Genomic DNA, 23,520 nt, shown 5'->3' on the forward strand with positions numbered 1-23,520 from the left:
ATCTAGAGCAAGGAAGACCTGAGTTCAAATCCCGCCCTGTATTCTTACAAGCTATGTGACCATGGGCAAGGCATTTAAGCTCTTGTAGTCTCAGTTTGCTCATCTACAAAAGGGGGATAGGAATACCATATATGAATACTGTATATTGCCATTTTGAAATGAGATAATATTTGTAAAGCAACTTGCAGATATTAAAAGCCTTTTATGCCAAATATTGTTATTCCCTGAGAGAGTAAAGTTCAACCAGGCATGGTGATCTATACCCATGATTCCTGCTACCAGCAAGGCTGAGATTGGTGTATCACTTAAGTGTAGGAGTTTTGAGGTGTGGGAAGGCTAAAGCCAATTGGGTATCTTCACTAAGTCTGACGCCATTGGTGAGTGGGAAGTTACTAGGCTGCCTAAGGAGGAGAGAAGTAGTCCAAGGAGGAAATGGGGAAAATAAAAACTCAAATAAAAACTGATCAGTATTGGGCTCAGGCTTGTGAATGGTTGCTGCCTTCCAAACTGAGTGACATAGGGAGATCCAATCTTAAGAGACAGAGACAGAGAGACACAGAAAGTCTCACACACACACAGAGAAACAGAGAGAGACAGAGAGACAGAGAGAGACTGAGAAACAGAAGGACAGACGGAGAGGAGAGAAGAAGAGAGGGAAAGAAAGAAGAGAGGAAAAGAAGGAAAGAAGGAAGGGAAGAAAGGAGGAAAGACAAAAAAGAAAAAAGGAAAAAAGAAAAAGAAATAAATAAAAAAAGAAAGTATTTATCATTCCTTCCTTCCTTTTCCAAAACATGCTATGTAAAACGAAGTTTCGCTCTGCCCTGGGCTTCAGTTTTATCATCAGTACAACAGAAGTGTAGGTACAATGAGGACAATTTAACACAAACTTTACTTGTAGCTTGAGATAATAAGAAAGCATCCAGTCACCTTAAATTAGTTTGGGTCTCCAGGCCCAGCTAAATTATAACCCAAAGTTAGTTCTTGCACATGTAACATCAGAACTAGTATAAGTGATCTTTAAAAAAACCACCAAGAATGGGAAAAGGAACTGAAGACTGGAGACAAGTAAATATTACCATGGTCTTTAAAAGGAAAAAGACTAGATTCCAGAGACTATAGACTAATAAACCTGACGTCAATTCCCAGCAAATTTCTAAAATGAGTTATTAAATAGATGGTGGTTTGTGAGTGCTTAAAAAAGAACACGGTCGTCACTGGGAGCCAAAATGGATTCTCTAAGAATAAGGTAACCAAGGAAACCTCATTTCCTTTTTTGATAGGACTAATACCATGGGTTGGTAAATCAGGTGAATGCCACAGACAACACATATTTACTTCAGCAAAGCATGTGGCAAAATCTTTCATAATAGACTATTGGGAAAGATGGTGAAATTTAGGGGTACAGTTAGGGTGATTCACAGTTGTTTGAAGAACTGTTCCCAAAGAATGTTGATTCATAGACTAGTATCAGTAACTGTGGGGTCAAACTCAAATAGAAATGGATCCCTGAGGGGTAGCTAGGTGGCACAGTGGATAGAGCACCAGCCCTGGAGTCAGGAGTACCTGAGTTCAAATCTGGTCTCAGATGCTTAACACTTACTAGCTCTGTGACCCTGGGCAAGTCACTTAACCCCAATTGCCTCACTAAAAAAAAAAAAAAAAGAAAAAAAGAAATGGATCCCTGAGAGTCACATGTTGACTTAGAAAATGAAAAATTCACATTATCTGTGACTATGCTACATTGTATTTTAAAATGTATTTTGTTAAAGGTTTCCCAATTACATTTTAATCCAATTTGTGATGCACTCAACAGTTTTTTTGGTTTGTGGGTTTTTTTGTTTTTTTTTTGCTGGGCAATTGGGGTTAAGTGACTTGCCCAGGGCCTCACAGCTAGTAAGTGTTAAGTGTCTGAGGCTGGATTTGAACTCAGGTCCTCTTGAATCCAGGGCTGGTGCTCTATCCACTGTGCAACCCAGCTGCCCCCACTCAACAGTTTTATAGGCCCTACGATGTGAGTTTGACAATTGTGGTGTAGAAGGAAGTCTCTATTGGGATACCACAGGTCTCTGTCTTTGTCCTTTTTCCAGTTCAATATTATAAATCAGTAGCCTAAATGAAGACATTAAAGGCATGCTTATCAGAGTTGTGGATGACACAAAGCTTCAAGGAATAGTTATTATCATAAATAGCAGACTCAAGACTAAAAAAAAATATCTCTCGAGGCTGACATTTTAGTTTAATGAAGATAAATATAAAGTTCTATATTCTGCTTCAAAAAATTAAATGTACAAATTCAGTCTAAATAGGAGAGGTCTATCTTAACAGAACTGCATGAAAAAGGCCTGTTGGGGCAGGGGTAGTTGGTTGGGTGGTTGGTAGGTTAATTGGCCATATGAGCAGATGGTGTACTGTGATCACTTAATCAATCAATTAACAAACATTTATTGAGCACCAATGGTATGCCAAGCATGGTGCTAGATTCTAGGGACACAAATACAAAAATGAGACAGTTCCTAATACTAAATTACTGTGACAAGTAATTTACACTAATAGTCTTAGGCTATAGTAGTAAAAATATAGTGTCCAGAATGAGGAAAGTGAGTTCAGTGGTCGATCTGGGTGAGTAGATCATGTCTGAAGCACAGTATTCATTTATAGGAACCATGTTATAATAGGGGATTTAACAAACAGGAGTATGTCAGGAGTAGGGCAATCAGGATGGTGAAGCTTCTAAACTGTACTAGGAGCAGTATGTTTGGAGGAAAGGGGGGTACTCAGACCAAAGAGAGCAATAAAAGTTATCTTCCAGTATGTAGAGGACTCTGATGTGGAAGGAGGAGCACACACTCTTTGTTGTTTTCCAGTCAGACCTAGGTCCAATGGGTGGAGTTACAGGAAGAGATATTTTAGCTCTTTATGTAAATCCTTTCTGAGGACTGGAGCAAGGGAAGGGTGATCATTTGTCCAGGTATGTTGTAGAGGGGATTCCTGTACTGGGTGGAAAGTTAGATTAGATCATCTGGAAGGACTCTTCCACCTTTAAGGTTTGGCAGTTATGTGGCACAGTGCATAGGGTGCATAGAGTATTGGTTGTGGAGTCAGGAAGACCCGAGTTCAAATTTGACTTCAGAGTTAACTGGGCCGTTGCTTGATTTTTCCATACCTATGTTCTTCATCTGTAAAATGGGGTTAATAATAACACCCAACTCTCCAGATTCGTTGTGAAGTTAAAATGAGTTATTTGTAAAGTACTTTGCAAATCTTAAAACACTATATAAATGTTAGCTATCACCATCATCATTTTATCACTTTATGAAGGCAATCAAAGAGGTTCAAGAAAGGCATAGTATCAGAAGAGATAAGGAGAAGAGTTTAGGATAGGATGATAACTTCCTCTCTACATCTAGGGAGATTATTTTTTCATATCAGGAAACAGGGCCAACAGCAGAGATGTCTCAGCAATAGATATAGAGCAAAAATCTGACTTTATTTACATACTGTTGGGTACTTTATAAATAATTGGGAAAGACCCTGACTGATTCCGAGAGTGTCTTTGACAAGGCAGGGCTTGGGTCAAATACAAATAGTAAGAGCTCACATTACAAAGCACTATTCTCTCAACAACCTATGAGTTAGGTAGGGCAAATAGCATTATGCCCATTTTACAGGAGTGAAGACTGAAGGTGAGAAAAATGAAATTACTTGTTTGAAGTCATGGTTAGCAGAGACTAGAACACTGCCCTCTTGACTTTTTTCCACTGAAGCACAATTCCTCTATTATGCCAGGACATTTCTCTTTACAAAGTTCTAGAACCTATATGAATAGGACTAATTGGATATACTGGGGAGAGTGGCAAGGAAGGTTTCAGATTTCCTGGTTCCTTGGGAGAGGTGGAAACCAGGTAGGTGACTAGAACCCAACAGATCCCAAGGACCCCACTTGAAAGGTGATATTCAACCCCATTTAGGATCATGGAACACTACTTCTCAGCCAAGGGTGAGTAAGGGAGCATGTAAAATGGGGTATATAAGGGGTAGAGGGAAATGGAGGCAGGTCCTTCCTCAGTTAAATACTCAGGTATGGATACCTTTTGTTCTCTAGGCTCCCAAAGCCTCTCAAACTGTAAATGGAAGACTGGCTAATTATTGTTTAATTATTGTTTAAAAACCAATTGACACAGTACAATCACTGCATTAATTACCCTGACAGCATCTGCTTTCACTCCCACCCCACCCCCTTACTCCTCCACTGAGTCCCTCTCTCCTACTTTAATTCACATTCAGCTTGAGAGAACATCTCCTTTCTCCTGCCTAACTTGATCTCATCTATGCCAGGGAAGAGGAATAAACCATAAAAACCCACCAGGGATTTGGGAGTTTTGACAGCTGTCCAAGATAGAAACTATCCACCTACAGAGATTCAGGATAGGGCCAAACATCATAGAGATGGGGGAGAAGCGAAGGAGAGTTTGGAAGAGGGAGAAGACATACACGGAGAGACAAGGGGGGGGGGTAGAACAGATAGAAAGAGGGGAGAGGACAGAGGCGAAGGAGAGTTTGGAAGAGGGAGAAGACATACACGGAAAGACAAGGGAGAAAGAACAGATAGAAAGAGGGGAGAGGACAGAGAGGTAAAGCGAGAAGACAGAAGTTCGTGGTGGAGGTATCCAATGAAAGGAGAACTGAGAAAAAAAAGTCAAAGAAAGAGGAGGGAGGGAGGGAGAGAGGGAGGGGGGAGAGAGAGAAGAAGAAGAAAAAGAAGAAGGAGGAGAAGGAGAAGAGGAAGTGTGTGTGTATGTGTGTGTGTGTGTGTGTGTGTGTGTGTGTGTGTGAGAGAGAGAGAGAGAGAGAGAGAGAGAGAGAGAGAGAGAGAGAGAGAGAGAGAGAATATGAGAATATGAGAATATAATAAGGGGGAAGGATGTGGAAAACATCATAGAGAAAGGAAGAGAGTGAGAAGAAGAGAGGAAGGAGGAAGAGAAAAAGAGATCAGGGAGGAGGGAAGTAGGGGAAGGGCAGTGTGGAGAGAGGAGAAAAAGACTGAAGAATAAGAAGACATTAGAAAGTCAGTACCAGGTAGTGAGGAAAAGAATAAGGTAAAGTCATGGAGAGGAAGAGGGGAAACGCTTCAGCTCAGCTTTCTCCAGGTCAGCCCTTCCCAAAGGGAAGGCTAACATCTCAGTGACACCCAGGGAAAAGAGGGCAGCCCACCCCCACGCTCTCTGGGAGCCTGGGCCACAGCGAGGAGCGGGAAGAAAAAGAAGGAACACATTCCCGTTACTCACTGCAAAAGACCCCCCCCCCCAACCCACCCCATCCCGGACTGGGGCGCACCCCAGGCCCCAGCTCCCCCTGGCTCCCCTCGCCCTGCCCCGCCCCCCTTCACTCGGATGCTTTCTTCGCTAGGGCTTTTCCTGCGGGGCTCAGGAAGCTGGCCTAGCACAGCCACAAACAATAGCTCGGGGCTGTGCTCTTGTCTCGTTCCTCCCGCAGCTCCTCCCGGTGCAGCGGCCGGCTGGACTCTGGGCAGGCAGGGGCAAAGAGGAGCAAGCGTTTCCCGGAGTCGAGAGGGAGCCGGCCCAGGGCAGGTCCCGACCTCCTGCACTGGCGGACGCAGCCCGCAGCTAGCAGCCGGGGGCATTGTTGGCACTGAGTTGAGGGAGCAAGATCAGGAGCCGGAGGAGGAGCAGCAGGAGGAGGAGCAGCAGCAGGAGGAGGAGGAGGAAGAGGAGGAGGAGGAGGAAGAGGGAGGAGGGAGAAAGGAGCAGGAGGAGGGAGGAGGGACACAGCCAGAGCAGGAGGGAGGGAGCTAAAGAGCGAGCAGGCGAGCGAGGGAGGGAGGGAGAGAGAGAGGGAGAGAGAGAGAGAGAGAGAGAGAGAGAGAGAGAGAGAGAGAGAGAGAGAGAGAGAGAGAGAGAGAGAGAGAGAGAGAGAGAGAGAGAGAGAGAGAGAGAGAGAGAGAGAGAGAGAGAGAGAGAGGAGGGAGGGAGGGAGGAGGAGGAGGAGGAGGAAAAATAAAGAGGAGAGAACGGAGCAGGGCTGAACAATAGAGACAGGCAGACGGGAGAGAAGGAGGACCAGCTGCTGCTGCTGGAGAAGCAGAGCCGGAGGCTGAGGCATCTTAGACCCCTGTCCCCGAGCCAGAGAGGAGGCGAGCAGCCCGGCGGAGGGAACGGGCTACCATGGGGGAGCCGGCAGAAGGCTCCCCCAGCCCTCCCCGAGCCTCTGCTTGAAGCTGGGCATCATCTCCTCCGGCCCCGCTGCCCCCATCCCGCGCTTGCCCGCCTGCCCTCGAAACCCCAATTCATTAGGATCTGATCTCCTCGGCTTCTGGGCACCGGGTCTCTGCCGCCCTCGCCCCTGCCCCTGCCCCCACGGAGGAGACGAGACGCCGGCCCTCCGTTTCACCTCCCGGGGGCTGCCCGCAGAGCCCCCTCCCCAGTCATGAACCCCCCGGAGGGGGCAGCGGAGGAAGGAGGAGCCGCCGACTCGGACGTGGATGCGTTTTTCCGGACAGGTAAGACTAGGGGGGCGATGGGGGTGGGGTGGGGGCCAGAGGAAGCCTTCCTTAGGGGCTTCGGGTTGCTTTGCTGGGGGTAGCATCGCCTACAAGTTTGGAGGAGGGGAGCTGCGCCGAATGGGGGGGGGTCTCTTCCCCTCCCCCTCCAAACCCTATCCCTCTTCTGTTCCCCTCTTCACCCCCCACCCCCACCCTCCTGCTCTACCACTCGTTGTCTGGGTTATAGTTACCGTGATTACTGTTATATCAAAGTCCGAGACACTGTTGGCGCTTTGGTAGAGGTGGGGGCTTGTGGGCGGGATGCGGGGCTTACTCTCTTTTCCCTAGCCCCCTCCTGCCCCTCAGTATTAAAGCCCATCCGCGCGCGCGTGCCTCTGTGTGTGTGTGTGTATGTATGTATGTATATATATATGTATGTATGTGTGTGTGTGTGTGTATGTATCTATGTTTATAGGAGAGGAGAGGAGGTGGGGAGCTAGAGGTCTGTCCACTTCAGCTGCCTTCCCAGGCGCCAGGAGATGGGGCGATGTTGCCTCACTTGGTAGCGTGCAGCTCCTACAGGCACAGATCTTATCCGCCCCCGACCTCCTCCTGTACCCCTTCCCATTCCTTCATCCCCTTCTGCTTGCTCCTTCTTCAGCGACGGTCACTAAAGGCAGTTGACTGGCAAAGCGCAGGATCTATGCTGAGAGAGAGGGGCACGGGGTTGGGGGCTTCCAGAAAGGGGCGGGTAGCTGAAATTCGATGAAGATTAGCAGCCGGGAAAGGCAAAACGGGAGCTGGGAATCTCTGAAAATCAGGAGGCTGAGAATCAGAGATTGGGAGCTGGGAGCCGTGAGTCACGATCTCACTGCTGGGAACTGATAGCCAGTACTACTTGCAAGAGGAGAGAATTGGCATTAGCTGGTGCCTGGATGGAGCCAGAGACTCAGACTTCAGTGGGGAGCCTTGGCCAAGGAGCAGCGGGGCGGAGCACGCCTCTGTTCTCACCTCTTTCTCTCCTCCTTTAATGGGAATGCAGAATTAGCACTAGCAGGTGGAGGGCATTTCGTAACAATCACAGCTCATTCCTGGAAGTCAGAGTTAGCATCCCCACCTCCCACCACCCTGGGGACCGAATCTTTGCCTTCCCATAGCAGCCTGGGGCAGGATGATGATTATAAATCATGGGAAGATAACACTCCTTCCGTTTTTTCATTTCCACAATTCTATATATATGCATATATGTGTATACATGTATATATGTGTGTATATATATATATAGTCCTCTGTGCATTTCACATATGCATTACTTACATCCCTCATGTCAGTGGGCCAGGTGCCTTTAGAGGCCTCTACATCATTCATTTCTATATATTTATAAGGGTTGTCTTCCTTCCACCTGTAGACATCTCTCTCTCTCTCTCTCTCTCTCTCTCTCTCTCCTTCCCTCCCTCCTCCAATATGTATGTATATAAATGTACATACATACATAATACATATATATATATATATATTTGAGAGGAGAAAGATATAGATAATTAGGGGTCCCATTTCCCCATCATCTTTAGCTTCTATGTTTCCTGTATCTGTAACCAGACTCTCCATTTCCAGTTATCTATCTCTCCTGTACCTGAAGCCATTTCACTGAAAATTTTAGTACAGAGTTTACTAAGTAATAGTTACCTGAAGGATCTAACTTTCCCTCCAAGATACTTGACTTGGGAGGGAGGCATGGACAAGTAGGGTCATGAGGTCAGCTTGGCTCTGGACACTCTGTGCTTGTACATCTGTTTCCAAACCTCATTGCTTTGCCCCCTGGGTCATCACTTGGAAAGGAGGTGGGAGAACTGTCATTAGATCATGTGACTTTGGAGGCAATGACCAGCCATATGTTCTGATTGGACAAGAGCGAAAGCAGCTAGGATCTCCCTTATATCCTGATAGATTTCCCAGACCCAGATGAAAGAGACGGGGTTCTCCCCCATTTAAGTCTGCTTTCCAGGGTGAAGAAGTCTCACCCCTCAGACTCTACTCTCCCTAGCCCCCAAGCAAGCATGAATTCTAAAAAGGAGCAGGAAAGCTGACATGTGTGGAATCTGAGGGAGGGAAGGTTTCATCTGCTTGAAGTGCTTCCCCAGAGATCCCTCCTCGTCTCCCTTTCTCAGATCCAAGGCAAATTGTGAAGTGAGGAAAGATGCTTTGCACCTCTGAACCCTTCTCTCTGGACTTCCTCCCTGCCCCCATCCCCTAACAAACTCATCCAGGGATCTCATGCTCATAGAACCCCCTGGTTCTATGCTCCTGCTCCAGATCTATCCATTTATTTCCCTTCTCAGTCATTAATACTCACCTGTTTATTTAGGAGGCCAGTCAGTAACCCAGCGAGCTTTCCTTCAGAGTTCTCTGGGTCATTGGTTTACTAATCCCCAATAAACTAATTCCCATCATGTTAAAGGTAATAATGGCTCATAATGGTTTAAGGTTTCATCTTTTCCGGAGTTCTTCAGATCATTTCACGCAGGCTACAGTCTAGTAAGACTGGTCCTGTTCAGATCACAGTAAACAGCAACCTGGGGTCAGATTCTCTAGTGAAGTCTCTATGGGACTTTCCCTCTTAATCCCTTTGGGGAAATCTGGGTTTGACTCACAGTTGGAAGCAGTCAAGGAAGGAGCAAATACTTAGTGCATAAATGAAGCAAAGAACTGCAGCTCAAGGCAGAGGTTAGGTGATTGGGCAGTCTCTCTGTGGCTGACTTTGTTTAAGATCTACACTCTGTGAATGCTTCAAACCCCTCCTTCCACAACTGTTTCATCATCTCGAGGCAGATCACCATCCTTGTCCACAGGAGATTCACCCTTGGCTCCATACCTGGGCATGTTACTTGACCACTCATTTATAAAATTATGGGATTGGACCAGATGACCTCTAAGGTCCTTTCCAGCTTTAAATCTATGATCCTATGAGCCCGAGGCACTTTGTGCCTCACCCCATACTCCAGGTCTGTTTTAAGTTGTTTCCAAATGAAAGATTAAAAGAAATCCTCAAACATTCTTTTAACACATTCAAATTTTTATTGTTATCTTTTGATTTTACATCACCTTCATTTCCAAATATTTCTCTCCTCTCTTTGCTCCCCAGAGAGCCATCCCTTGTGACAAAGAACAAAAAAGCAAGAGAAAGAAAATTAGTCTGGCCAAACTAGTCAGAACATCAATGAAGTCAGATCCCATACCCTTGGTTCTTCACCTCTGAAAAGAAGCAAGAGGGGCATTTAATCCTTATCTCTTCTCTGAGGCCAAGTTTGGTCATTATAATTGCACAGTGTTTAGTGTTTGGTTCTTGCTACCTTAAAAACATTTTTTTTTTTTTGGTGAGGCAATTGGGGTTAAGGGACTTGCTCAGGGTCACACAGCCAGTAAGTGTTAAGTGTCTGAGACCGGATTTGAACTCAGGTCTTCCTGACTCCAGGGCTGGTGCTTTATCCACTGTGCCATCTAGCTGCCCCCCAAAATATTTTTGAATCCATAGCAACAGGGCCAACTTCTTTGGGTACTTACCCTACGGTAAGTGCTTAGGTGATCATACACGGGCCCGTGATATTCCCTGGCTGCCTCCTGTACACTGCACAAGGCCTACAATCTCTATCTTTGAGGGGAGCACTTATTTCTCCTACAGTCCTATTGTTTGCGCTCTCCTTCCCATTTAAGTGAGTATGCTCTGCTGATCCCAGGTGATGGATCCAATCTTAGGACTCCTTATCATTTCTCACCACATCCCCAACCATCTTAAGCTCATGGCCTTGTTAAGATGGATGCACCTTGGGGGCAGTTGGGTGGCACAGTGGATAAAGCACTGGCCTTGGACTCAGGAGTACCTGAGTTCAAATCCAGCCTCAGACACTTGACACTAGCTGTGTGACCCTGGGCAAGTCACTTAACCCTCATTGCCCTCCCCCCCACCAAAAGATGGATGCACCTCAGAGCATTTTTCTGTTTGTCATTTGCTCCTTGTTCTGGGGAGGTGCATCAGAATAATTTTCTTTGATCAGTGGGGATGGGCAAGAGAGGAAAACAGATAATCAACAGGCATTTTTGAGGGGTGGAGGCTCCTACTATGTACCCAGCCAACAGTGATTACAAAATAAAAATGACAAATTCTTAGCCTATAGAAATTTATAAGTAAGTAAGAGCAGACACATACGATGGAGAAAAATAAAGTGCTGCTAAAACCAGAGTAAAGTGATCAGAAAGGCAGCAGAGGCCCTATTAGTGGAGGTGGGGGAGAAGGAACACCCACAGTTAATGTAGAGGAAAGAGGATGATGTATCATCAAAGGAGGCAGAGAAGGAATTGTCAGAGAGGCAGGAGAAGGACAATGAAAGAACTGTTATTAGTCTTCTTTTTGTGCTGTTATCTTCCCTTTTCAAGTGGATGTATGTCATCTCCTCAGTAGGATCCTAAGCTCCTTGAGGGCAGAGACCATGTTTTTATAGCCCCCTAGTGCTTAGCTGATTCCAGCTGCCCAAGAAATACTTGTTAAATTAAATTCCCATTATCACTCCTCACCCTCCTCCTACCAGGGGACCACTGGTCAGGGTAGATGAAACAGCAGTGAGTTGTGTCTTTGTCACAGAAAAAGGAGATCCCAGACTAATAACGGAAATCAGAGAGGGATGTAACCCTGAGTAATAAGTAAATACCATTCAAGTATTGGGAGGGAGGGGTGGCATGGAAGAATGAGGATTCTTTCCCAGCTTTGTTTATTAATAAGGAATGGAAGCACCCCCTTTTTTGGGAGGCAATCTGGGTTATGTGACTTGCCTGGGGTCACCTAGTTGCCCTCCAAAGGAACCTTTTTGATATTTATTTTTCACATTTCAAAATTTAAACTTAAAATCTTGAATGTAGTGTTTTCACCTGTTCCCATCTTCCATCTCTTTATATCCAACAGAAATTCCCCTGGGCAGAATAAAAGTTTGGGCTTGGGTCATATTCCTTAGGGAAGAGGCCTTTGGAGTATTCACAAAAAGTCTTGTGATTCTGTCATAAGGCACGAGGTCATTAAAATATTTTCATCACCTTTTTTTTTTTTTTTTTTTTTTGCGGGTCAATTGGAGTTAAGTGACTTGCCGAGGGTCACAGAGCTAGTAAGTGTTAAGTGTCTGAGGCTGTATTTGAACTCAGGTCCTCCTGACTCCAGGGCCGGTGCTCTATCCACTGCGCCACCTAGCGGCCCCCATGACTTCTTTTGAGAGGCAGGGCAGTACAGTGAGTTTGGAGCCTAAATCTGCTGTTTTCTTGTTGTGGTACTGTGGGAAAGTTATTGATTGAACTTCTCTGAGCCTTAGTTAACTTAGTTTCTGTAAAATGAGGATACTGGTATTTGAACTAAGCATCTTCAAGGTGGCTGTTAGGAAAGGTACTTCATAAAGTCTGAATGGGTCGTTGATACACTTAACAATTGTTAAATAGGCCCAAATGGAAAGGCAGTGCTCTATACGGGAAATGGCACTGAGCTTGGCATCAGAAGGCCTACATCTGGATCCCAGTTTCACTGTTTACTATTTGTGCCGTCTCAGGAATGTCTTAACCTCTGTGAGTGTCAGCTTTGTCACCTGTAAAAACAAATGAAGATCATAACAGCTGCCCTCGCTTACCTCACAGAGTTGGTGTAAGCCTCAAGGGAGAGAACAGATACAAAAATGCTTTGTAAACTGTTAATTACCACCTCCCTGTAAGGTATCATTATTTTGAAGTCACTGAGATTTGAAAGGGAATAGCTGCTATCACCCCTTTCCTTTCAACCTTCTGTGGACAGAACTTTGGGAAATGAGGGGATGTGGTTTGCTCAGAGGGGTGGTGACCTTGCTTTAGAAGAGGACAAGATGGGTTGAGGCCACAGCATGAGGAATACATACAAGGGGCACAAAAAGCTTTCCTGGTCTCTACACATTAAAAAACAACACCACCAGGACAGATGACTTCAGGAAGCTGGGAGATAGGGTAGCCTTGACCCTGCCTGGAGGTAGAAGACTCTAGTCTTAAATGGACATTCAGATTGTCTTTTGTTCTTGGAGTCTGCAGTTCTATGAATGAACAAGCAGGATGACCACCTGTCTGGGATATTGGGGGAAGGATTTCTGTCTGGGGTGAGAGGCTCAGTGATTTTGTGCTTCTCCGTGATTCTTTAAGCTGAAGGAGGCAGTAGTACTTGCCTGGTCACATCTCAGAACATTACGAGGAAAAGACCGTCTCATTTAACCCACATCTGGGCAAGAATCACTTTTTTGACACAGGATAATAGATTTAGAGCTTAAAGGGACCTTAGAGGTAATTGAATCCACTTATCCTCATTTTTTCAGATGAAGAAACTGAGGCAAAGAGAACTTAAGGGCCTTGTTCAAGGTCACACAGCTAAGTATCTGAGGTGGGATTTGAACCAGGGTCTTCCTGACTTCAAGTCCAGTACCCTATCCGCTATCCTATGCTGTCTCTCAGACCCAACAAGGAGTCATCTGGCTTTTGTATGAGAAGCTCTAGTGAGAGGGGGAGAGACAGCATAGCTAATGAATAGAGAGCCAATTTTGGACTCAAGATCTGGATTCAAGTCCTCCTTATAACACATACTATATGTATGACAGTGGGTAAGTTGCTTTATTTCTTAGTGTTCTAAGCAACATTCTAAGACTGTAAGTTACAGTCAAAATTGTGAATCTTCGGGGCAGCTAGGTGGCGCAGTGGATAGAGCACTGGCCCTGGATTCAGGAGGACCTGAGTTCAAATCCGGCCTCAGACACTTAACACTTACTAGCTGTGTGACCCTGGGCAAGTCACTTAACCCCAATTGCCTCACAAAAAAAACAACAACCCCCCCCCCAAAATTGTGAATCTTCACTACTGCAGGAAATTTCCACACCAGGATCTCCAAAGAGTGATGAACACATAGATTTTGGATACTCTCTTACTCTCCCCACTTCCTGAAAAAGTGAAGGGGAGTCCCTTAATACCATTCTCTGTGATGCTAGGTTGAAACTGGAGTAAATATAAGGTGGCACAGAGGTTAAAGTACTGGGATTGGAATCAGGAAGACCTGAGTTCAAATCTAGCCTCAAACACTTACTAGCTGTGTGATCCTGGGCAAGTTGCTTAATCTCTGCCTCAGTTTCCTCAACTCTAGAGTGGGGATTATAAGAGCACCTATCTCCCAGGGTTGTTGTGAAGATCAAATGATATGGTATTTGTAAAACACAGAATAGTCCCTGACACAGAGTAGACATTTAATGAAGTTCTTATTTCCTTCCCATATCCCCTCCCTTTGTTGTGAAACCCCTGGGATGTAGGACTAAAGAAGATTAGGGTTTGATCCTATTTTCTTTAACATCAATCAATCATTCAATACCATTGAACAAGCAGAGCACTATGGAGCAAAGTGGAATGCCCCTCACAGGACTGTCCCCAATGCTACTATTTCTTCCTCCCCAGAAAAAGTACTAACTTTCAGGTTGGTCATTCATGCTCCAAGTGACATATGGGTCATTGAGCTGTGGAGGAGGCCACCCTGTATGGGTGGGGATGGCACCCACACTTCTGCCCTCCCTCAGGTGGATGTGATGAATCATCCCCTTATTCCTTTCCCTGTATGTTGCCGTTCAGACTCCTTCTGCCATGCTTTTGTATGTGAATGACTGGAAGCTAAGCAACCTGAAAGTGATTGACAGTCACAAGGCTGATGGATCAATACAAGTGCTTGAAATCCTCTGTCTGCCATGGAGTGAAGGAACAGACTTTCAGCTGGGAGGATGGTGGAATTGATTGGGAGATGCGAAGAGGGAAGGGCTGTAGGCAGGACTCTTGCATTATGGACAGGGGAGGGGGGAATCACTGCTACTGCCAACCTATTAGTGGGCAGTGAGGAGGGGTTGCTTTGTCCCTATCCCTCCTGCCCCTAGGTCTCGATACAAAGAATCTAGCTGCCAGTTAAAAATCTTTAGGGCTGCTACTCCTGTCTGTGACAACTGCACAGGGAATGCAGAACCACAGAATGTGAAATCTGGAAGATGACTCCTTAGGAGTCATGTAGTCCAACCCTGTCACTTTCCAGATGGTGGCATCAGAGAAGTCACATAGTTTGTTCAAAGTCACCAATAGTTTGTGGCTGATCTGTGGTCTCCAGTTGTTTGCCCTTGTGCTGCCCCACAGAACCTGAGGAAGATTTTCTCAGAGGGCAAATAGGTGGTATAGAGGCCTGGGTAACCTCTATCATTTGTATTCTTCTAAGCATGTAGGGAGTATTAGTGGTCTGAGTACTCTAACAGAATAGAATGTGAGCTCCTTGAGAGCAGGGACTGTTTCATTTTTGTCTTTGTATTCCCATGTGCCTAATTGTACCTGGTGCAAAGCAGATCGTTAATAAATACTTATAGACTGCTTGCTTGGTTGAACACTGCCTTATGTTATGGGATTCTAGGATGTATATTAGTTATCTTACCCTGAAAGGCACAGCTTCCTTCCTCTCCCTTCATCTAGAGGCAGCTTGGCAGTACAGTGGTTAGAGCATTAGATCTGGAGTCAGGAAGACTTGAGTTCCAATCTGGCCTCAGACACTTTCTAGCTATGGATTCTAGGTTAAGTCACTTAACTTCTGTTTGCCTCTGTAAAATGATAATAACAGCACCTACCTCAAAGGGTTGTTGTGAAGATCAAATGAGATAGATACTATTTGTAAAAAAGTACCTGATATAGTAGGTGCTATATAAGTACTTATTTATACTCCCTCCAACCCCTGGAAGTTTTCTGGGATTTTTGGAAGAACAATATTATTTAACTGCAAAGTTTACTCTTTTTATTATTTATTATAATTTTAGGAGTTCAGGTTCTACTCCAATCGAGCCAAAATCACATTCTTCACCTGCTACCATAAAAAATCCACATCAGTCCCCTTTCAGGCTTGTGTGATCTATGCAGGCAGACTTTACCAAACCAGAGAGCCCCCCAAGATTGTAGGAGTTCTTTGGCTTGTTTTTGTTTCTTCACATCTACGATTCAATCAGTCAATCTATGATTCGGTCGACATAGGGAACTCTTGGCATGGAAACTTCTTCCATTAGGTCAGATCAGCAACTCACCTAGAGCTTAATGTATATAGAGTACTAGGAGGTTGTGACCTTCCCATAATCCTACAGTCAGAATAGGTCAGAGATGGGACTGGCACCTAGGTCTTCCTGATTCCAATGCCTCTCCTCTATCCACTGTCATGCTGTCTTTCAACTCATAAATTGTAGTTCCTCCATAAACATTGGTTGAATTGAATTGGAGAATATTTAGTTACTTACTCATCAAATTACTGCATGACAAACCCCTTGAAGAATCTCTGGGTTTTGATAGATGTGGCTTCTTTGTGGGACAGATTGTAGGAATGGTAGGCCAGAGAGCTGAGGGGGAAAGGCTCTCCTGTGGTTTGGATATGGGTCTGTGGGACCTCTGTCTACCTGAATGCTTTTGGGTAATGGAGCTGGAATTGGACCTGCAAACCACTCAACCTGTAAGGCATATAGAAGGGAGAAACAAAGTTTTGGAGTAGGCAGCATGGGTACACATATACACATTTAGAAACATCTCTTTCTCTCTCTCTGTCTCTCTGTCTCTGTCTCTCTGTCTCTCTGTCTCTCTGTCTCTCTGTCTCTGTCTCTGTCTCTGTCTCTGTCTCTGTCTCTGTCTCTGTCTCTGTCTTGATCTCTATTGAAGTTCATGGACCCCAGGTTAAGAACCCTTGATATAAGACAAAGTACAGGGCATTATGCAGGTACAGGGGGAAACAAAGATGAAACCTCCCGACAAAAACCCCTTTCCTCAAGAAGAACACAATCACCTGACAGGGGAGAGATACTGTGACAGGTACACATGGGTGAGAATTCTACAATGTTGGATAGATGAGAAAGCAAAGGAGATGATGGGACAAGGTGCTTTAGGGAAATGTAACTGGGGAGAGGAAACTTTCCACTCATTGGTGCATGGAAAGTTTCAAAAAGACAGAGCACCTGGGAACTCAAGAGTAACAGAACTTCAATGTAAATGGGGAAGGGTTGGGCTGATAAGGAGCCACGACCAGACATTCTGACAGTTGGGACAGATCTGATTGTGTGGTGGCAGGGTGAGAAGTAGTGGAGGAACAGGAGGCAGAAAGTATGACGACATCAGTCTCTGGACCATCATGGAAAGGATGTTAATCCCTCTTGCTCCCAATGCAGGTGCTTGGAACAATACCCTGGCCATCTCATCCTACTTCCAGTTCATTCTAGGTGATTGCTGAGCTCCTTTTCTGATTTAAAGGGAAATGAGGGTACATTTTGGCCATGGGGGCCTGGCATGCCTAGGCCCTGGGACAGAGGAGGGGGAAGAGATAATATCATAGCCCATAGCCACAGACTGTCCTCTGAAGTGGAGCAATATCATGCCTACAGGGCAGAAAGGAAGTGCTAGGCCTAAGGGAAAATTTATTTCAGGCTTTTGGTTTGATGAAAATCTCACAGCTCAGGTGAGAAAGCCCAGCAACATTGACATCAGAGATACTCAGAATACTCAGTTACAACATGAGAGCTTAAAAGAATGGTCGGGTGGACTTGTCAGGGAACCAATAGGGAAGAGAGAGATTGGGGATAGAGTTCTGTAGTCAGGGCCTGCGGCTGAAGTCACAAGCTGGAAATGTCCCCCCTCTGTCATTCATTTTTCCCTGGTTGGCTTCTGTGCACTAATCACATTTAATTTTGTAAAATAGTTAGGGGAGGACTTGTCTTATCACTGAACTATTTTCTATCTCCCTCAATGCTATGCACTTAAATAGTTTGGATGTCTAATTGACTTGTTGCCTCTCTAAGAATTTAATTTCAGTAGTTGTGGGTTCTTAATCTGGAATTTATAACTTTGTTGTAAAAATGCTTTGAAGGGGCAGCTAGGTGGTGCAGTGGATAGACCACTGGCACTGGAGTCAGGACGATCTGAGTTAAAATCTGGCCTGAGACACTTTACTAGCTGTGTGACCCAGGGCAAGTCACTTAACCCAATTGCCTCAAAATTTTTTTGATAATGATCTTTAATATATATTTGGTTTCCTTTGTTTTCTTTTTGTTTGTTTGTTTGTTTTTGCAGGGCAATGAGTGCTTTATCCACTGCGCCACCTAGCTGCCCCCAGTTTCCTTTGTAATACTATGTATTTTATTTTGTGCATTTAAAAACATGATTCTGAGGGCAGGTCCATAGGCTTAGTTGGACTGCCAGAGGGGCCCATGACAGCAAACACAGGTGATTAGATAAAGAGCCAGGTTCAAAGTAAAGAAGATGTAGGTTCAACTCTTGTCCCTGACATGCACTTATTGTGTGACTCTGGGCATTACCTTAACCTTTCAGTAAGTTAGATAAACCAATTTCAGTTGGTTGGTTTGGGAACTCTAAGATTACACATTGTAGAGAAGCTGCTTACCTGCAACAGGAGAGGAAGCTTCCTCACTGGGTGATCCCTGGATAAATGAAGTTATAAATTGGATTAAATGGATATAACATATTATTAATATTAATTAAATCAACACATACTATAAACACAATATATTGTATCAATTGAATCAATACCAACACTACATAATAGTATATTATACATATATTTTCACATATATTTTTTATATCTATATCTATATTCATTTGGACCACAACTTGAAATCTCTAGGTCCCCCATTTTCAGATCATTTCATTTTAAATGTAAAACGCATATCTTGGTGGGACCCTACTTTTGTGACCTTAAATAGCAACAATTTCCCCCTGTCTTAGAGGCAACCTCATTTTCATATACAGGTGAGGAGTGCTGGGTTGTATAAACTGATAGAGATTCCCTAAGAAATAAAGTTCATTTTTGTTCTGGGAGATTCCTCGGAAGCTGGGCCCAGATATCCTTGATGGGTGAATTATATGAAAGACTACATGAGAAGAAGAAAACGGTGACAAAAGAACAGAGCACCTCTTTTAGGGTAGAAACTATAGGATTCCTGCCTCAGTTTACCGTCTTAAGTATAGTGTCTGTTTGGGTTGTCTGCCTCTATCCAAGCAGAGCCCTTGAAACATAGAATGGAAGACATAAAATTGATCTCAGAGACCACCTAGTCCAAACCATGCATTTTCCAAAGGAGGAAATGTAGAGATTTTTAATATTGTACATTGGGGGGGGGGAATGGGGCCTAGCAGCAAGACATAATTTTTAGGCTCTTAGCAGGCCTGCTCCAGAACAGGACAGGAAGAGCTAGGGTGTGTTGGCCCAAGTCCCAGTCCCACGTACTCTTGCCCCAAGCCCAGGGACAATGGGTGTCTATTAGGAGGTCTGGGGGAGTGGGAGTTGGCAGCTGGACAGTGGGCCTAGAGGGAGGCCTCGGAGCCTGGCAGATGGCTAATTGGATGTGACAAATGGTGTTGAGAGGGGGGAAGAGGGGAGGAAAGGGGCTCCCCCGGGATTGGCAACTGTGACTGTCTACTCTTTATCAAAGGAGAGGTAAGAAGGGAGGGGAAGAATGTCCTTAAGAAGAGGTGGGGAAGAAGAATCAGTAGGCCTTAGCAATGATTGTGTGGCTCTTAGGAGAGAGACATCAGAATAGAATATATGGTTTCTCCCTCCCTGCCCCTCCCTCCCTCCCTCCCTCCCTCCTTCCATCCTTCCCTCCCACCATTCGGGAACTGAGATACAGGACCATTTATACTGTGTGGATGCAGCTGATATATAGACAGGCTTAGTTACTTAAGCACAAGGAGAATGTGAAATGGGATATTAAAATAATATTTTATAAATTCATTTCCCAGTGTTTCCAACCACTGATATTTAATTAGTTTTTCTTCATGAGAACTGAAATAAATGACTTTGGAAAGAACAGTTCTATCCAAGGGTTGGGGACTCTGTCTAAACTGCAAGGCATTAGGGTAGAGTATGGGTGAAGAAGTTGCCAGTGTAGACCACTTGTTTTTAAATGTTTGGCTATCCAAAAAAAAGGAGAGAAATAGGAAGGAAGTTAGAGGGAGCTTCAGGACCATATGATAAATTTTTCTCTTTTTTTTGATGATTATTTTCTAAAGAGATCTGTGCATGTTTGAAGGGGGAGGGTGGAGGGTGAAGGGTAGAAAGACTCAAGGGAGACTGAAAATCATGGAGAGGAAGGACACAAGCATGGGGACAAAGTCCCTCATGAGTTAGGAAGCAATAGATTCAGGAGCTCAGGTGAAGGGATTAACTTCAGAAGGTCATGCCACCAGAAAAAAAATAATGTACTGTATCCATCATGAGTAGTTAAGTTCACTTAGCATTTATGAATTTTTTTTCCACAAGGAAATTAGGGCTAAGTGACTTGCCCAGGGTCACACAGCTGGTGTCGAGTGTCTGAGACCAGATTTGAACTCAGGTCCTCCTAAATCCAGGGCCAATGCTTTATCCACTATGCCACCTAGCTGCCCCCTATGAAAATCTTTAGGCAGGGAAATGCTTCTGCTTCCTCTTCTTGGTCACTTAACAGCTCTTCGTTTTTTTCTTATGTCTAAATGAAATCCATCTCATTATAGTTTCAGCCTCTTTGCTTTCTGTTTCTATCCTCAGGGGAGATGGAGGACAGCCAATTCCTCTCTTCTGGATTTTCCATACAGTATTTGGAAGGGTTTTTGGTAGTGACATTTAAACCATTATTGGGCTTATAATTGTATTGATTTTTAAAATACTGTGTTGTAACACGGCCCTCCCAGGTGTGTGACTAGAAGCCACATTTGCAATGACCACTAGCCAAAAGGGCCACATGATTACTGTATGTTCTGTAGAGTCTAGAATAATAATAATGTTCTAACAAAATGCAATAGAGTATAATAGCATACTAGTATAATAGTATAATATAGAGTTTAGTATAATAATGTTTCAACACAGAAATTAGAGAGTTTGTTGAATGGAAGGTTGCATGTAGAATTATAAATGTCATATCAAGGAAGTACTTTAGGAGTCTTGGAGACCAAATCCTATGTCTTGCAGATGGAGGAACCATGGCCCAGAGAGGTTAAGTGATTAGCCTAAGGTTTGCATTGTTAGCAGCAAGGAGTCATTTGTGACTCCAGAGCCAAGGTTTGGGTGTCATTGGTTTTGACAACAGTCCTAGAGTGGATGAGAAGGCTTGATTTCTAGTCCCACTTACCACCAGTTAGCTCTATAACTTGGAAAGTCAGCTAATCTCTAATTTTTCTGGACATGAGGCATTTCTTTTCCCAAAATACTTGTCTCTATGAACCCAGCTGGGATAGTAGGAGTCAATGATGGCAAATGTGATTTAAAGAGTAAAAAACAAACAAACTAGTGCACGTTTACAAGGAATTGATATCAGCTCTTCTCCTTAGTCTTCTATCTCATCTCTTTAGTGTGTGGTTGAAAGGGAGCCTGAGTAGAAATTCCAAAGTTATTGGTGTGCTTGAGAAGGGTGCATTTTTTCATGTCTGGTCTGAAAATGACAGCTTCAGAGATTGAGTGAATACTTCATGATACATTCCTTTGGCATTTAAAAAAAGAGATGTGTATAAATGTTTGTGGCTCCACCACCTGCTCGGGGTAGTTGAGATTTTTATCCTAGTTGTAGTGATTTATTTTGAAAAAAGGAAGAAATATTCAAAAATAGAGTTTTCTGTCTTTTTCTTCAATGGGATTCCATTTGTATACAAATAAATACATATGTGTATGGGAGAGTGTGATTATTGGGGTCTATCTTCAATTCATCAGTTGGTTGTAGAGGAAGGAATATTGGGATTAGAATCAGAAGACCTAGGTTTGAATTCTGACACTGCTTCTTACCTTGGTTGGGTTTCTTTATGTCTCTGATCCTCCATTTCTTTCTCTATAAGATGGTGGTATGTATGTTTAGATGATAAACTTCAAGCCTCCTCCCAACTCTGACATTCTAATGAACTGAAGAGTTGAGTAGCTTCATCAATAGCCTCTAAAGGGTTGGGGTACCACTTAATCTGAGTTATCTGACACTACATGCTGCTTGGATCCTTGTTAGATAATTAAAACTTGTTTTACAGGTTACTTTTAATCATCGATTGCTAAAGATCATAGGCTTTAGAGTTCTAAGAGACCTGATAGAAGAATGAGACCCAGAGAGATTAAATGACTTGTCTGAAGCCACATATTACAAGCAAAATGATGATTTGAATCCATTTCTTCCAATTTTGAACCTGCTACTCCTTCTACTATATCACAATCTTTGGTTCTAGAGATGTCACCCTCCATAGCCAATTTTGCTTTTCCCAAATAAAATAAATTCTAAATAGATTAAAAGGTCCCTATAAATATGGCATATAGTAGGTACTCAGTAAATAGTTGTGGATTAAAAAACCCCCAGAAATAGAAATCTCAATAAACTCATACTTCATAGAAAAGATATGGTAAATAAATGTCAATTTAAAGCAAGAGTTAAGAAGTACAAAATCCATGCTCAAACAGGGTGGTAACTTCACTTCAATGGAAAAGTAGCATGGTATAGTAGAGGAGAGATTTGGATTTGGAGTCATGAGACTTGGATTTTAATCTAGGCCCTGCCTCTTACTAGATGTGTGACAATGGGGAAGTTATTTACTCTCTCTGAGCATCAGGTTATTCAACTGTAAAAAGGAGCTAATGATACTTGCATTATCTATCTCTCAGCATTGTTGTGAGAAAAATGCTTTGTAGACTTCAAAATATTATATAAACGTGAGCTATTATTTAATAGATTAAAAGAAAATCCGCAAAATTCCTGGTGAATTGTTAGTCTTTTTATAATCATCTTACCTTATCTCCTATTCATTCAAGGTCAGAAAGCTCTCTTGTTTTTCAGTGCTATGCTCAGTTTGGGATGCTAGTAGCACACTAGAGTGAATTGGGAATCTTAGTCACAAGGGTGGAATGGACCTGGAGATGCAGTATATGCTTTAGTCATTGACTATTCCTGTCCAGAAATGTCTAAGATAGGAGGAATTAGGAAATGCAGACAGGCACAGTCGGTGAAATTGAAGCTATGTAGAAGCAAACAGGTAAGAGGTAAGCCAAGCAGGATAGAGGTGGATTGAGCAGAGGCAACAAGCTGAGACTACCTCAGGACCATGGATAGCTCTAGGATTGCTATTTCTCTTAGATCTCTTTTTCTGAGACCTTTTGTCCCTGGCAACCCAGGCCTCCCCAGTTGCCCCATTGTCATAGGCAGAATACTCTATATGTCAAAGACATGTAGCCTCGTGGAAGTCAGCTCAAACTCTCTTGGGGTAGAGACTTACCTTGTTCACAGGTCGGCTTTTGTTATTGATGTCAAGGCTGGGGCATGTCCTCTAGCTTGACTACAGGCTCACCTGAGAGGTCCTTTATTTTCAGGGGATGCTGTGTGGCCCAGTACCACAGTGGTGGTAGCTGAAACCCTCTTGTGAAGGCCCTTTTTATTAGTTTTATTCCTCAGGGAACTCAACATTTGTCAAGGAAAGAGCTCAGATCTGACATGTTTTTTTGTAATAGGAGGTCTCAAACCATTTTGGCCATAGGTGGGAAGCCATATTTCTGGGTTTTTTGAGTGTGCTACAGTTCCACAATTGCCACAGTCTATTATTCCTAAGTATCACAACCTCATTCAGGCATTTACCCTAAAATCTAACATCCTTTTAAAGATTGTCCTCTACCCTTTGAGCTCTGACATTATATGAGGTCCTCTGGACACTTAGGCAACTAGGTGGTACAGTGATTAGAGTACTGGACTTGGAATCAGGAAGACCCAGGTTCAAATTCTGCCTTATTCAGTAATTAGCTGTGTGATCCTGGGCAAGTCACTTTTAAAAATCTCATTTTCTTTATCTGTAAAATGGGAAAACAATAGCATCTACCTTATGGAGTTATTATGAGGATCACATGAGATAATATATGTAAAGTACTTTGCTAATCTCAAATAAATATGTTTGTGTAGAACACAATCTATGTGTATTTATGTATATATGTATAC

The 23,520-nt window shown here is 43.8% G+C and overlaps 1 protein-coding gene across 10 annotated transcripts in view; it reads left to right on the plus strand.

Moving 5' to 3' along the window:
• The first annotated feature begins 5,980 nt into the window (after positions 1 to 5,980).
• KALRN (kalirin RhoGEF kinase) overlaps positions 5,981 to 23,520 on the plus strand; it is a 991,119-nt gene continuing 973,579 nt past the window's right edge. For 7 of the 10 annotated variants that reach the window (XM_043992601.1, XM_043992603.1, XM_043992606.1 and 4 more), the window contains exon 1: positions 5,982 to 6,517. Coding sequence is in view for 2 of the 10 variants with exons in the window: in XM_043992605.1 (XP_043848540.1) it covers positions 6,445 to 6,517 (73 nt within the window). In the remaining 8 variants the exon portion in view is untranslated. Of the gene's footprint in view, positions 6,518 to 23,520 lie in introns of all 10 variants that reach the window. The other 3 variants (XM_043992602.1, XM_043992610.1, XM_043992609.1) reach the window with 3 other exon arrangements.

Source organism: Dromiciops gliroides, chromosome 3 (genome assembly GCF_019393635.1).
Source record: "Dromiciops gliroides isolate mDroGli1 chromosome 3, mDroGli1.pri, whole genome shotgun sequence".
Classification (NCBI taxonomy): Eukaryota; Metazoa; Chordata; class Mammalia; order Microbiotheria; family Microbiotheriidae; genus Dromiciops; species Dromiciops gliroides.